The sequence below is a fragment of the Melanostigma gelatinosum genome (genome assembly GCF_949748355.1).
Source record: "Melanostigma gelatinosum genome assembly, chromosome: 20".
Taxonomy (NCBI): Eukaryota; Metazoa; Chordata; class Actinopteri; order Perciformes; family Zoarcidae; genus Melanostigma; species Melanostigma gelatinosum.
Window position 1 is genome coordinate 12265267 of NC_136653.1, and position 13218 is coordinate 12278484.

The 13218-nt window shown below is 41.0% G+C and overlaps 2 protein-coding genes across 3 annotated transcripts; both read right to left on the bottom strand.

Annotated features, from left to right (window-relative positions):
• Window positions 1-1053: 1053 nt before the first annotated feature.
• LOC306793839 (uncharacterized protein) lies at window positions 1054-9277 on the bottom strand. Its single transcript, XM_079291627.1, has 5 exons — window positions 8912-9277; window positions 8558-8646; window positions 8278-8437; window positions 4929-5061; window positions 1054-3265 (listed from the first exon to the last, which is right to left on the bottom strand). The coding sequence occupies exons 2-5, from the start codon at window positions 8575-8577 to the stop codon at window positions 3048-3050; spliced, it is 531 nt and encodes a 176-aa protein (XP_079147753.1). The 5' UTR covers window positions 8578-8646; window positions 8912-9277; the 3' UTR covers window positions 1054-3047.
• Window positions 9278-10648: 1371 nt separating this feature from the next.
• timm21 (translocase of inner mitochondrial membrane 21) lies at window positions 10649-12897 on the bottom strand. Of its 2 annotated transcripts, none has more exons than XM_079291806.1 (7): window positions 12855-12897; window positions 12350-12688; window positions 12032-12094; window positions 11836-11933; window positions 11553-11626; window positions 11256-11361; window positions 10649-11061 (listed from the first exon to the last, which is right to left on the bottom strand). In XM_079291806.1, exons 2-7 carry the CDS (start codon window positions 12675-12677, stop codon window positions 10969-10971), a joined length of 762 nt encoding a protein of 253 aa, XP_079147932.1. In that variant the 5' UTR covers window positions 12678-12688; window positions 12855-12897; the 3' UTR covers window positions 10649-10968. The 2 variants fall into 2 exon arrangements, with proteins under 2 accessions (XP_079147932.1, XP_079147933.1); XM_079291807.1 differs by having other exon boundaries at window positions 12859-12874.
• Between the last annotated feature and the right edge of the window lie 321 nt (window positions 12898-13218).

Sequence of the window (13218 nt, forward strand, 5' to 3'; positions counted from 1 at the left end):
AAGCCAAACCGGTGCACAGCATTCAGGAGTGACAAACACAGAGCGCTTATCTAACTACACTCAACACTGACGCAATACATACTGTCACACACGAACACGTGAATGAACGAACGCTGCATTCTTGATGGATTACAATGTTTGAAGTGATATCTGGAGAACTGCTCCAAAACAACGCATAATAGAATCGATAAAGCATGAAGGTACATTTTAATTCCTAATAATATATATTTTATCTCATACACAATCTTTCGCTTTCCAGAAAGGTTCATAATCACGCAAACACACATTGTGAATTGTTCAAGTTGGGCTGATTTGTATGCAGCTTAGTGATGCGGCAGCTCAGAGGCCAAGATATGAAAAATTAATGTCCTTGAGTATCCACTCTGCTACCTATTCCACAAGAGGGCTGTGCTATTGATCTTGATCAAGACCAATTTTTTTTTTCCGGTTTTCCATCTAAAGAAAAATAACTTTGGAGCAAATGTCGACGCCATTTGTCACAAATACATGTAATAAAATGCATCAACCAACACTGAAGTGATGGCGACAAGGAGCACTGCCTGTGTCGCACTCAGCACACGGGCTCAGCAACAGGTGAAGGCGGCAAACATGGAGGGGGGGGGGGGTCATCACTGGTGCAAGACTGCTCTCTAGTGGCACATCATAGAAACAATAAAGACAATACTCAGCATTTTATTCCTTGTCATCACTGGTTGTTAAAACGGTTTTCTAAAATTAGACAAATCAAGGAAGTCCCGTTCAAAATGAAGCCTGAATAAAATGCTTGTTATGAAAAACAAAGAGGGAAGTTTGCGCAAATAAGTTGTCTCGGTTTGGACTTGAGCCTTCCAACAGAAATGTAACTTCATCAAATCTGCTAAAAATGAAAAGTAATTTCACATCAACAGAAAGAAAATGACCTATTACGAGTGTGAAATTAAGGAATTGTGTGTAACCGGAGTGTAGCAACTGTTCCTCTACAGCACAGGTAAATTGTTTGGAAGTGACTTCACACACACAAGATAAAGCAGGAAACCACGAGCACAATTATGAACAACAGTTTAATACAGAACACGGATTACCCACCCAAAGCAAAACACAAAGCTACTAAGTGGAGAGATGCGATAAGTCAACCACCATGGGAATGAACATGAAGTAATCAAACAGCACATACATCACAGTGGGAGCCTAACACCATGGGTTAGCTCGTCGATCGGCATCATGCTGCTGCTGCGATCTCTAAGTGAAATCAACGGAGCGCTACATTGCGATTTGTACTTTACAGCTGCTCTGTTGGAGACAGATTTTAAAACCACAGGAAAGGCATCAGTGATGGATTCGCCACGATTTGTCATCACAATATGAAGGATTATCAATAAAACACATTTCATATCAACTCCTGATTCTCCATGAAGACCCCCTTATACTTCCCCAAAGGCCCCACATGCATTAATACAGCATTCATATTGTTTTTCTTTCTCGTGTATTGTTGTAATGTTCAGAGAGTGTACACGGATTACATTGTTGCTGAAACAAACAGGAAGTGGATCATTTGGGTGCACCGTCTTACAGTGTTATTTCCGGATTTTCTGAATTGCAGCGATACAAAAAGCACAGTAACAACGTCTCCCAAAGCAATGCTATACCAGAGAATATAAACACACGGACCTCTACCAGCCTGTGGTAGATGAAGATTACAAGGAATAGACGGCGCAATTTATAAAAAGCATTTTTTTGGTTCGTCTTCATTTTGCAACAATTATGGAAAAAAAAAAAGAAGCGATAACTGAGTTTTGTCGATGGCTTTTCGGCCTTCGGCTCCAAAGCTGTCTTGAGCCTGAGTTCACAGCCCTGGGAGGATTGTTTTAATTTTTTACAATACAATTCATAACTGATCTGATTATCTTACTGCTGGATCTACCACTACAGAATGTAGTTAAGGGAGAGAGCAACAATTTCAGATTTCTGAAGACCTTTTGTCCAAAAAGCCACAACTTTTTAAAAAGACACAGAAATAAAAATAATTATTTTTATTTATTTTGTTTGCGCAGATTCTTGATTTCTGGCATATAGGTGCGAATATAAACGCAACAGACAGAACCCAGCAGTAGAGGTGACGACCAACGGAGAACAGTCTCTTGTCTACCTCCATAAAGTGTTCATTTATTTCACCGACTGCTTCCGCTTGTCCTCGCTCACTTCCATTCACAGATGTAATAGGCACTTGAATTGCCTAATGTCCCAGTTTAATCACCATGATATATTAAACATAACCGGTTATGCTAATGAGGTAATTATTTAAGACAATTAGTGCATTCATTATCAAATAGTTCTCCGTCAACATGCTTTGTCTTCAACTAACACGCGTGCAGTATTAATGAAGCATTGAAAGTCATAACAGTTTGCTTAAATTGAAATACTTATTATTTAATATGCACGACTACGCAGCAAGGTGCACCGAAATCTAATTAGACCGTCTACACTTTAGATTGTCTATAATGCAAATAATGCAGTTTTTAAGTTACCGAGCACGCAAAAGGTCAAGTCATGTCTCAAATATTATGCATCCCGCTAGCAGGAACTAAACGCAGCTCAGTTCCCCAAACCTGCTCGCAGAAAGAGTCAACTGGTTAGATATGTGAGAGGAAGTGGCCTTGGACAGGCGGGAACAACGTCAAACAGAACACACTTGACGGTATCTGTTTCTCTGCTGATCTGAGTCTCACAGACTCCCTGTGAGCTTGGAGGTGAAGGGTACCATCTTCCTCCTTAGCTGGGAGGCAGGTTCTGCATCCCTGACTGAGGCACACAGGCTTGCTGATGGCATCCATTATTGCCAAACTCGGACGACCTTTTTTCTTTCTTTTTTTTAAACACAATACAAAGTAGAAAAAGAACTCTGCTCTATAAACCACCAAACGCACACAAGCGCATTCATTCACACATCCAAATAAACGTCTGCTCTCAGGTGACGAGAGTTGGGCTGGCTACGATCACTGAGGTTGAATGTAGGAAGGCAGTGCATGGAAAAGGCAAAGCGGTATCGATTAGGTGGACCTGCTCTCGGACTGGGACTCACTGGGGCTTACGGGGACGTCTTGTTGACCGACTTGTGCGGGGGGAGACAGTGTGTAGGGGGGCGGGGCTTCGTTGATGCTAATGTTGTCTGCCTCAGAAATTAAAGGAGCTTGATGGGAGGGACTGGCGGCGTCAGCCTCGTCGACATGAGCACACTCGCTGTAAGGAGGGGGCTTCAGATCGTCCTCTGAAAGGAAAGGAGAAAACGGGTCAACCAGTTGAAAATCATACATGCATTAAAATAACCTTCAATAGTAGGGCTAAACGACCAATCACAACAAAGATTCTGCCACGTTTACACTAGTGTCACTGCGTCAAACAGCGTTCCCAATTTCCCAAAAGTGTGCACAGGAAGAGAGGGGCTAATCTGAAGAGTAAGAGAGAGCAAAATGTGGTGATAGAATATTTTAGTTTTTAGGAACGTGTCAGAATCTCCGAAACCCAGTGATGGAGAGGAAGGACAGACAAACGTCGTCGGATAACACTGACCCCAGAGCAGTGAGGTCCTGAGTCCTCCTCGTCGCTCTCATCAAAAAAATACGTTTGCAGCACTTCTTTTGAATTTCTTCTCGTCGCCAAGTTGTTACCTCAGTCTTCTTACTGTCCGCTCAACCGTCTCTCTTGTTTGCTCTCATTGTGAAATTCGCTGCTTTTAGTGCGAGTACACAACACTATTAAAAGGTTACGCATGAGCAGTCGTGTGAAGACGATGGCATACCACATCTTTTTGATATCTCAAATGGTTGCAGAATTAGATTCCACGCTAAATTTTCATCTGTGCAGAAAGATATTTTAATTTGGGAAGTGTAAGAACCAATTTTTAACAACAGCTGCAAGACCTACCTAGTACTTATCATACATTCAAATATCTATATTAAAAGCATGCCCGTCTTTGACGGGAACAAATATCAGATGTGGGGGCGAATATGAGATCTTGAAATAGAATTAGTGCTGAAATGTCACCACTTCCACCCGCTAGAACCACATCCTGCTGCCAGACGGAACAAGCACTTCGGATCAAATTAGAGATGCATTTGCACAAGAGGAGACCGAATCTTAATACAAAGATTCAACAACTCATCTGGCCGACTTGTGTGCTCATTCCTGAGCTCGCAATGTTGAGAAACATAAAGAGGAACACAGAATAAAGGAACTCGCCAAATTGTACAGTGTACTTTGCCCTTTCAAAAGCAAACAAAGTACTCCGTGTGTGCATACATGTGGGAGTTCATTTAGAATCAGAAGAGACAAGTTAACTGATGCAAGTACTGTTCAGATTGCACCTGGTGGTAATTTGCTGGTTGTGATCCCTATGATCAGTAACGTACACGAATCTCCCATCAGGCAATCGATGCACCGATTCTGATGGAGTCCGAATGCTGGTGGTTTTAAAGGAAGGTAGAGGACAGTCTTTGTCATGTGTGGGTCCAGCCTGTGCAGGTACCTGGATTAATACACTGTGGGTTGGGGTGAACATCAATATTTTGCTACCTTAGAAATTCCACTGAACCACGTGTTTGAAGGGAAATGTTGCTCGAGTAGCAGCGCTCTTCTAATGAGAGTAGAAATGAAGCACGTAACGAAGGCTCAGTTATCGTTTCCTGTTCAGTAGAACACATCTAGCAAAGCCATCTCCACTGAAACCACAGTGACCTTGATTCGCTATCACAGAAAGTGAAACGATGTAGAGACAGCGAGGTCAGGGAATACTCAGTCAAGAAACGAGGTGGCCTTTCCCCATTACTGTGGTAGAAATCGAAATACAAGCCGTCTTCCTGCCTCCAACTCAAGCAGCAGACACATGGTACTGTGTTATAGAGTGTGTGTGTGTGTGTGTGTGTGTGTGCTACCTCCAGAGACTGCCTCATATGGTGGTGGCATGTCCGAGTGGGAGAAGGATGCAGCTGGTGGCAGAGTTGTGGAGGGCTCTTCTATGGACAGGTCATCCTGGACACCATACCAACTGGGCCAGACAGACGTTTGCTGCAGAGGGAAGGAAACAGAGAGTTAATGACACACACACACACACAAAAAAAAGCAGAAGCATAGATACATACACCAGTGAACATAAAAGCTAAAGCAAACAACACAAACGTCCACACTGCTGCTAACACTATCAGGATACTAACTAGGCTGGTTTTACTGTACACATCTCCAGAGAGGGAATTGCTGCTGGCCATGATGACAGTCTTCCTTTCATCTCTTTGCTCCAGGCCTAGATTGACAAGCAGGTTTATACACACTGAGGCACGATCGCAGCTAAAAACACACAGCCAGACAGTATTCGAGAAGAAGAGTACGTGACACGGCTGCCTGTGTTAACAGTTATTTTCTGTATTTCAACAAGCGTTTTCCAGCACAGAACGTTTTCAGCCCAAACCTGATGAACCATGTCAACACCCCAGGAAGTCGTTTACACAAAACGCAGGGGCGAGACGTCCAACGGTGAATCACATAAATAGGCACTTGGTGTGTTTATATCATTTTCAAACATATATTGTTGATTTCAGTCCTTTTAAAGAAAGAAAGGACAGTGCAGCAAACAGCCGCAGCATGGCCAGTTGTATTAACTGATGAGTTAGAGAGGTTAGTAAGTACCTCTAAGGTTTGAGCATTATAATAAACGTGTTAGCCATTTTATCTCCTCTGTCAGCTGTGAGGAAGCTCTCAGCTCTTTTATTTTTTTTATTGCTGATTGATGCCTTTGACTAAGGTTTTAATTAGTTCAAAATTGCCATCCTGTTGTTGTGGGAGTGATAGAGTGTGATGAGGAACGATGCAGCACAAACAGACCACACCAGGTTCAAGATAATTACAACAGTCGCTCCTATTGCTGTAGACCTCCAGAGCTGATGAATAAGATGAAGTTAAATAACCTATGAATCTCCCACTCCTCTCTGGGACCGCCATGTATCAAAAGTTCCCCCCATGGCTCTTCTGGATTCACTTTGTCTTTTTAGGTAGTCGTGAATTAGACTGTCCAAGATGCTTAGTGAGTGGTACTACATAAAGACCCCCCCACCCCCCACAGACACTATGTTTGATTCATTTAAGCCCAGGACCTCCACGAGTCGTCGTGGCGTCTCTCCAGAAAGCATTCAGGGTGCCGGGTTATGGATGACAGAGGGGCCTCCCTGCTGCACATTCCATTAAAATCTAAACAGGGAACATTACACACCAGACGAGAGAGGGACCAACGGGGAGAGAGGAAGGAAAGGATGCAGGAGAGGACATAGAAGCAAGCAGAAGAGCTGTGGAACAAGGACAGATTAGGAAACAAGAGTAGTAGGGGGTAAAAGAAGCAAAAGGTGTGTGCAAGGAGGAGGTAGGAGGACTTCAGGGGTCGTGACTTGAAATGTAATTAGCAGCTTTTTTTGTGTTGGATCAAAAATAACCTGTCCATAAGAGATCATTTAAAAATAAAAAGGCAAGAAAGAAATGATCCTTAAACTGGAAAATCTGACAAATGTTTCAGATAGAACACAGGATACGTTCACTGATCTGGGGAAAACCCGGCCAAAAGTCCAGTTATCTCAGAGTTTCAACCGCTTAATTTACTTGTTTTTTAACAAGTGGGGCATTTCCTGTTACACAAATATTCCAAGCAACTCTAAAAATATCACAGTTAGTGCCTCTTCGATGGAAGTACTGCAATAACAAGCTCAACAAGAAATGACAAACTACTTTTTATGGAGACGTTTAAGTGAATCATTTCTTAAAGATGTGTGCTGATAACTTTCATTTATGCAACATATTTTGCAATAACCGCTAAGTAGTGTGGAAAAGTTGGAAGAAGTGAGAGAAATCTGTTTTGTATGATTCACGGAGCAGAGTTTGGGAAGGTTCTGAATCCTGGAGATTGCTTCCAGCTGTTTTAGAGAGGCAGTAAAGCAGAACGGCTGGGTAGGGGTGGAGGGGGTATTACTATTGGAGACGCATCTCTGAAAACATTAGGGAACAATAAATGATAAGCTGCATTTACAAAATATGTATGAAAGGCATGCGTGTCAGCAAATTGTAAGAAGTTACAAAGCAAACGGAAAGATAGTTTTCAAGGATTCTTAAAGAGCAGCTCAAACGTATCACATTCACTAATCAGAATCTGAAACAATCCTCAGATTATACATTTTCAGATGTAGGCATTACTTGCCGTCTCTGTCTTTACCGATATTTGCACACGAAAAAATCTCACATGCACGGTTGAAATTTTCACAAAAAAAAAAGTTCCAGTTGCACTTTCTAACTGAATGACTGTTGTCGAGGCTGTGACCCGCTGAGCCAGATCTCTGTTGTCAACAAAGTCAAACAAACATACCAGAAAAATGTAAGCATACACAGTACGTGTAAACCAGAAGCCTTGCACCCATTAATACACAGTCGCTCAGTATGTCACAAAGTGAAACGTGGCCAGTCCTGTGAAAGCAGCAGACTGAAAAACCACATGAGAGAGACAGCTCTTCTGCAAAAAATGTAACACAACTGTGATCTTACTTGACTTTCTCTCACTACAGCAAACTCCAGTTGGATGAAATCAGCCACAGTTTTGAGAACGGGGCCGGACTTCGCTACAGATAGTCAAAACAGATTCTTGATATTTTTCAGTACAAAAATAGCTTGTATGCTCTCCCTAACCGAGACCAAATAGGCAGTGCTCCAAGGTGTATTGCGTATTTTAAGGCATCGAACATATTTACTGTATACCAACAGTAATGTTAACTGTGATCGACAGCACGGTGTACTGAGACTTGTCGCACACCAGAAAGCCTCTCGTAGTGGAGCTGCAAGACCAGATACAACAGGTACCTAAACAGTAACTCTCTCAAAAAGGACCATACATGTGCTTCCAGTGGATGTCAAAAGCTCCACCAGACTTCAAGTCTTTTCAGCAGAGAGACACAGACTCTGACAGTAGATTGTCCTGAAAAACTATTTTGTCATAGCCATATTTGTCATTCAAAAAGGAAATACATTTGCTGCTATGTTACTCACTCTTTTTGCTGAGTGCAGCCTACCATACTCAAGTCCCTCAGCCAACGTAGAGACTATGGTTAATACCTCAATTTTAGATTAGGCTAAGCCAGAATAAAGGCAAATCCCGGTGACGCAAGAACCACTTCAGCTTGATTATATGTTTCAAATGTAGGACATGCGTGCGTGTGTGTGTGTGTATGGGGGGGGGGGGGGGGGGTCTGCACTTACACTCTGTCTCTCGCACATCTGATGAAGGTAGGCCCTTCCTCCAACAATGACTATCTGAGCATTGCGTGGGTTGCTCAAGTACGCTGCCAGCTGCCTTTGTCTTGATCGGTACCAGCACACGTAGAAGAATATCTTGATAATGATAAATACAATAACAACTCTGAAAAGACAGGGCGAGAAGGGGGAATGCGTTAGGGATAGGCAACTGTACACATCAGTTTCATACTCCCATCTTTAACTTTAAAAAAGCAATGCAATAATAACTACATGTTATACTCACATGTACCAGTACAGCTCCATTTTGGTGAGATGTCGATCAGTGACTAGAGGCTCTCATTGCTGATCCCAGGCTAATACCACAGCTTAGCCCTGAAACCAATAAGAAGTCTTAGTTCTTCTTCCCTGTCCATTACCTTGCTTCATTTGAACAACTGATACACAGTTGTAATCAACACCAGCTCACTTTTACAAAAGCAGAAGCTCAGAGCATCTCGCCGTTTGAGCTCGGTTGAATTTAAACGTTAAAGCACTTTCTGTAACTTAAAACAGATGGTACGTTTAGCACGACGGCTAACTTTGCTAACGTCACTTAACTCAGCTGAATGCAAACAGAGGAACAGGGTGTTGAACTTACTGTATAGCGACAACTCGTCCTCGTGAATTAGCTGAAACGGTGTGCCATTCCCCTTGTTGTCTCGGAGATGTGACGCGAGTAGAGCTCCAGGATCGAGCGGAAGCTAACTAGTTTAGCTTTAGCTAGGCTATCGTGCAGGATAGCAGGCCACAACAACAGCGGCTAAAATGAAACTCTATCTTACGTTAACGTTACAACAAAACAACGAAAACAGACCTGTTTTATGAACATACCTCCTAGTATCATATAAAGGGTTACTAAGTAGTTGCTCGACAAGCTACTCTTTAACTTAATCTCAAATAAACAACGAACGTTAAACTACTCGTAGTTTTAGCTCGCAGTAACGTTTACTGACTTACGTTAGCACACCCCTGTCCGCTGGGTTCACAGTGGGCGGTGTTCAAAGGTTTTGCTGAAGCTGAATCTGCAATTGGGCGACTGCTACCATCATAACTCCATCTGATCATCCACAAAATGACTCAAATATTAAAACATGATCAATACTAAAGCAGCACCGAAAGTAACCCAGTCATTACTTGAAACTGAAAAATGTCCTGTTCATCTTCAAAAGACAATTCTAGAATGTAAAGAAGTTACATTGTATTAGAATATAACTTCTTTACATTCTATTACAATGTAAAGAAGCTACAGTGTATAGAATGATTCTATTGAAGTTATTCCTTTTTTAAATGTTTTAGACGAGTCACTAATCACTTTAAAAGAGTGATTATAGCTGATTTAACTTACAGACATGAGATTGATCTTCTCATGTCACTTATACAATGATATAAATTCATCCCCGTTTTATTGATATCTTACGAAAAGTTACTTGACAATAGAAATATCCCCATAGTCGAAATTATGAGATAGAAAGTCATAACTATGATAGAAAGTCATAATTCTGAGATAGAAAGTCAAAATGATTCGATACTTAAACACACAGTCTTTATAAAGGACTAAAAATAGTAATAACAAGTTATACCTTCCCAAAGATTACATCTCAATCTTCTTATATACAGTATGTGGTCTCAGCAGGAGCGCTGTCGCAAAAAGAGATAAAACAAAGGGATGTTATCTATATATAGATATCTGAGGAGTTTCATTTACGTCCATCATAAATAATATTTCCAAGGTTAATTTAAGGTAGCATAACTTTGTCTGACAAAAGGATATCTGACCAAATATGTCTTTATATTATACATAAATATGTATTTATCAAAAATGCATTCAGTCAGAGGCGAAATTAATCCGACACCCATACAATAGGTCAAATCAGAGGTTCAGTGTCTCCCCGTGACACCTTCAAAGATGTCGTGAAAAACTGTTTAGAAACACTCATTCAAATGGATGTAAAATGTAAATTAATTATAAAATATAAAGTAAAAGGTCATATGAGGTTGTGCCTATCTCGCGACTCTCTGCCTCCATCTAGTGGTTATTGGTTTGTAACGCAATTTACCATTTTAAAAAGGACATACATTACATATTTATCTAAACAAGACGAAAAATGTAAATTGAAGAGAAAAGCAGGTCTATCAGACTATACAGGGTGTGTAATAGACTGAGGTTATTTCGAAGCAGAACACAATACATCTGCAATATGTTTAAGGTGTCTAAATGACAGATCTCACAGTACTTTAATTGAATAAAGCTGAAAGATCGATCATAGTGAAATCACGTTTTATGAAACACTGACAAAAGAAAATTGTATATCTTCAAGCATATAACAGACAACATTTTATTACAATTTAAAAGCATCTTTGATTGCAGGTTATTACAAAATTCAGGTCAAAAAATCAATTTGTAGCTCATGTGTATTATTTATTAAACAACAACACAAACAAGATGATTGTCATTTCCGGTGAAAAGCTCTTCATCAAATGCTCCATTGTTGTGGCAAAGTTAAAGAAAAAAATTGTTGATGTTTAACACAAGTTTTTAATAGCAAATTAAAGTTACATTTACAGTAAATCTTCAGCTATTTGTCCAATAAGACAAACGTCACATTTTCACAACGCTCCTTCAGTGAAGAGACACTTATGAGTCCATTAGCTTCCTTATCGGTTATCTTCCACAATGATGGTTCGTCTTGGGTAGGTATCTACTTCCACAAATATGTAACGGAACTCATATTTTCCAGTTTCAGGATTCTGTGAAATAAAAAAAAAACTGAGTTAAAACTGAATCTCAATTTGATGGATATAAGGATTATAATTATCGCCACTGTACATTTAGTCTCTGCTGTCACAAGTGGAAATACAATTCTTAAATATTACGGTATGTTACTGCTTTGGTATGTCCCATCTATTTCATAAACTGCATTTCTACAAAGGCAAATACCAACCTCTTTTGACTCGGAGTGCACAGTTCCTTTGCGGCCTGGCTCGGAGCCCTCAATGTAAAACTTAAGTCTCATAAGCTTCAGTCCATCCTTCTGGTACTCCAGATGACTTAATGTGGAAACAGAAACAAACAAACAAACACACAAGATAAACAAACAGGATCCCTCATCACTACTACCACACAGATGCTAACTTATGAATAACACAATCTATTTTAAACTCTGCACTGAAATATGCAACTTATTCATTCCCTCTTATAACAACAATAAACAGTTTACACATAGTAGCAAAACACCCACCTGACTTGCTGCCTCCTTCCTCGACGGGTAGTCTCCCCATAGCACTTGATTGGCTCCCCAAATGCACCAATCACCTACATTTACAACAAACAAAGATGTTTTTTTTGCACTCCACTTTTCAACTGGAGATGACTTCAAAATGTGCGCTGAATTGAATGTAGAATAGGTAACAAACTACAACAAACAATAGTCGTGTACTTTTGGAGGAGATGTTGTCGTTCGATTGTTGAACTGTTTGGAAGAGACAGTGTTTGGCCTCAGCAACATGTGATCCCTTTCTTACCTCTGGGTCTAACTTGACTTTGTTGAAGGCTTTCCCATAGACTTTATTTGGACTTGAGGAGGAAAACAGCTCTTGGAACACCACATACAACAGCCCACCTGAACCACGTGCACAGAACACACATTACTGCCCCATTTGCATTATTTGACTTGAAATGAGATGATTATTCTGATTGACATCTTGAGGTTGTAGTCACCTGTCACCCCGAGCCCAATGACTACAACTATCAAGTAGGTGAAGTCTCTGCCAGCGTCTTTCACTGGAGGATATTGAGAGTAGGAGTTATTAGACAATCAGTCAACAATTTGGTACTTTATAAAGTAAAATACATTTGATGGTTATAGTTTCACAAATGCAAACAGGTGCTTGCTTTATGCCATAAATAAATTGCGCCCTACACCAATTTTTACACATTGCATTGGTCACTTGTATACAAATATTATAATCTGCAGTCAATAAAATGGAGGAAAACTTGAATGCAATGCCTGTTTGGCAGTGTCCGTGTCTTGTTTACCTTTCTGTGCCGCTGAACGGGTCCCACTCTGGTACCTGGAGACCGACCTGTCTCTCTCTTCGGGGCTGCTTTGGTTTCTGGCTGTAGAATCGAGCGAGATACGCCTCCGTGACTGTGCTTGAGTTAATAAGCCGCCCAGCACTGGCAAGACAGACGAAGGAGCCTCGACTCTTCTGTGGGAGGTCAGTCTCGAGATCGTCGACACTGTCCTGTGCGCGTGGATGAGCAAGCTGACTTGCGTGAGTTTACATTTCAGCCCGCAGTGCTGTGTCGCTGTCTGTTGTAGACTCCGGTGCAGCAGGGCTTTCAGTATCTGCGTGTAAGCCATGATTACGTCCTCTGTGAAGAGAAGCACAGCCAGCTAGCAAGCGGAGTGTGTGTTACTTTAGCGCGGTCGACAGCTAGCAATAGCTGTAAAAACTAGCATGCAGCTACTGCAGGCTAAAATAATAATAAAGTGACTTATTATGCGTCATGAATGCACAACTTAACAACACCGACTAACCTACTCAGGGGACTCGGACACAACCCTCCTGTGCTGGTCTGTGTCAAATATCAGTCGTGCGACTTCGCATGAATTATGCGCATAATGTTGACGTCACGCGCCTTCGGATTCATGGGAGACGGAGTTTTTTTTAATGTAGCACCAAATGTAGCTCGCCCTTATATTTACAGAAAACAATATACACACGTTCACAGGCAGGTAAGTATACAGTCATGGTATTATAAATAGTTGTTGGTAGCATACACATAATTAAAGGTGTACAGACTGGCTTCTTTAAAAGAAACATTGTTCAGAAAACACACAAAACAATAAATACAATTTGGTTCCATTTGATACAATTTTTCTTCAATCAGAACATAATACT

Coding starts and splice junctions, on each gene's coding strand:
- LOC306793839 (XM_079291627.1), bottom strand. CDS start 8,577: ATGGAGCTGTACTGGTACAT. Junction 8,438..8,557: donor ATGGAGCTGTACTGGTACAT/GTGAGTATAACA, acceptor CTGTCTTTTCAG/AGTTGTTATTGTATTTATCA. Junction 5,062..8,277: donor AGATGTGCGAGAGACAGAGT/GTAAGTGCAGAC, acceptor TTCCCTCTGCAG/CAAACGTCTGTCTGGCCCAG.
- timm21 (XM_079291806.1), bottom strand. CDS start 12,677: ATGGCTTACACGCAGATACTGAAAGCCCTGCTGCACCGGAGTCTACAA. Junction 12,095..12,349: donor CCGTTCAGCGGCACAGAAAG/GTAAACAAGACA, acceptor AATATCCTCCAG/TGAAAGACGCTGGCAGAGAC. Junction 11,062..11,255: donor TGCACTCCGAGTCAAAAGAG/GTTGGTATTTGC, acceptor TTTATTTCACAG/AATCCTGAAACTGGAAAATA.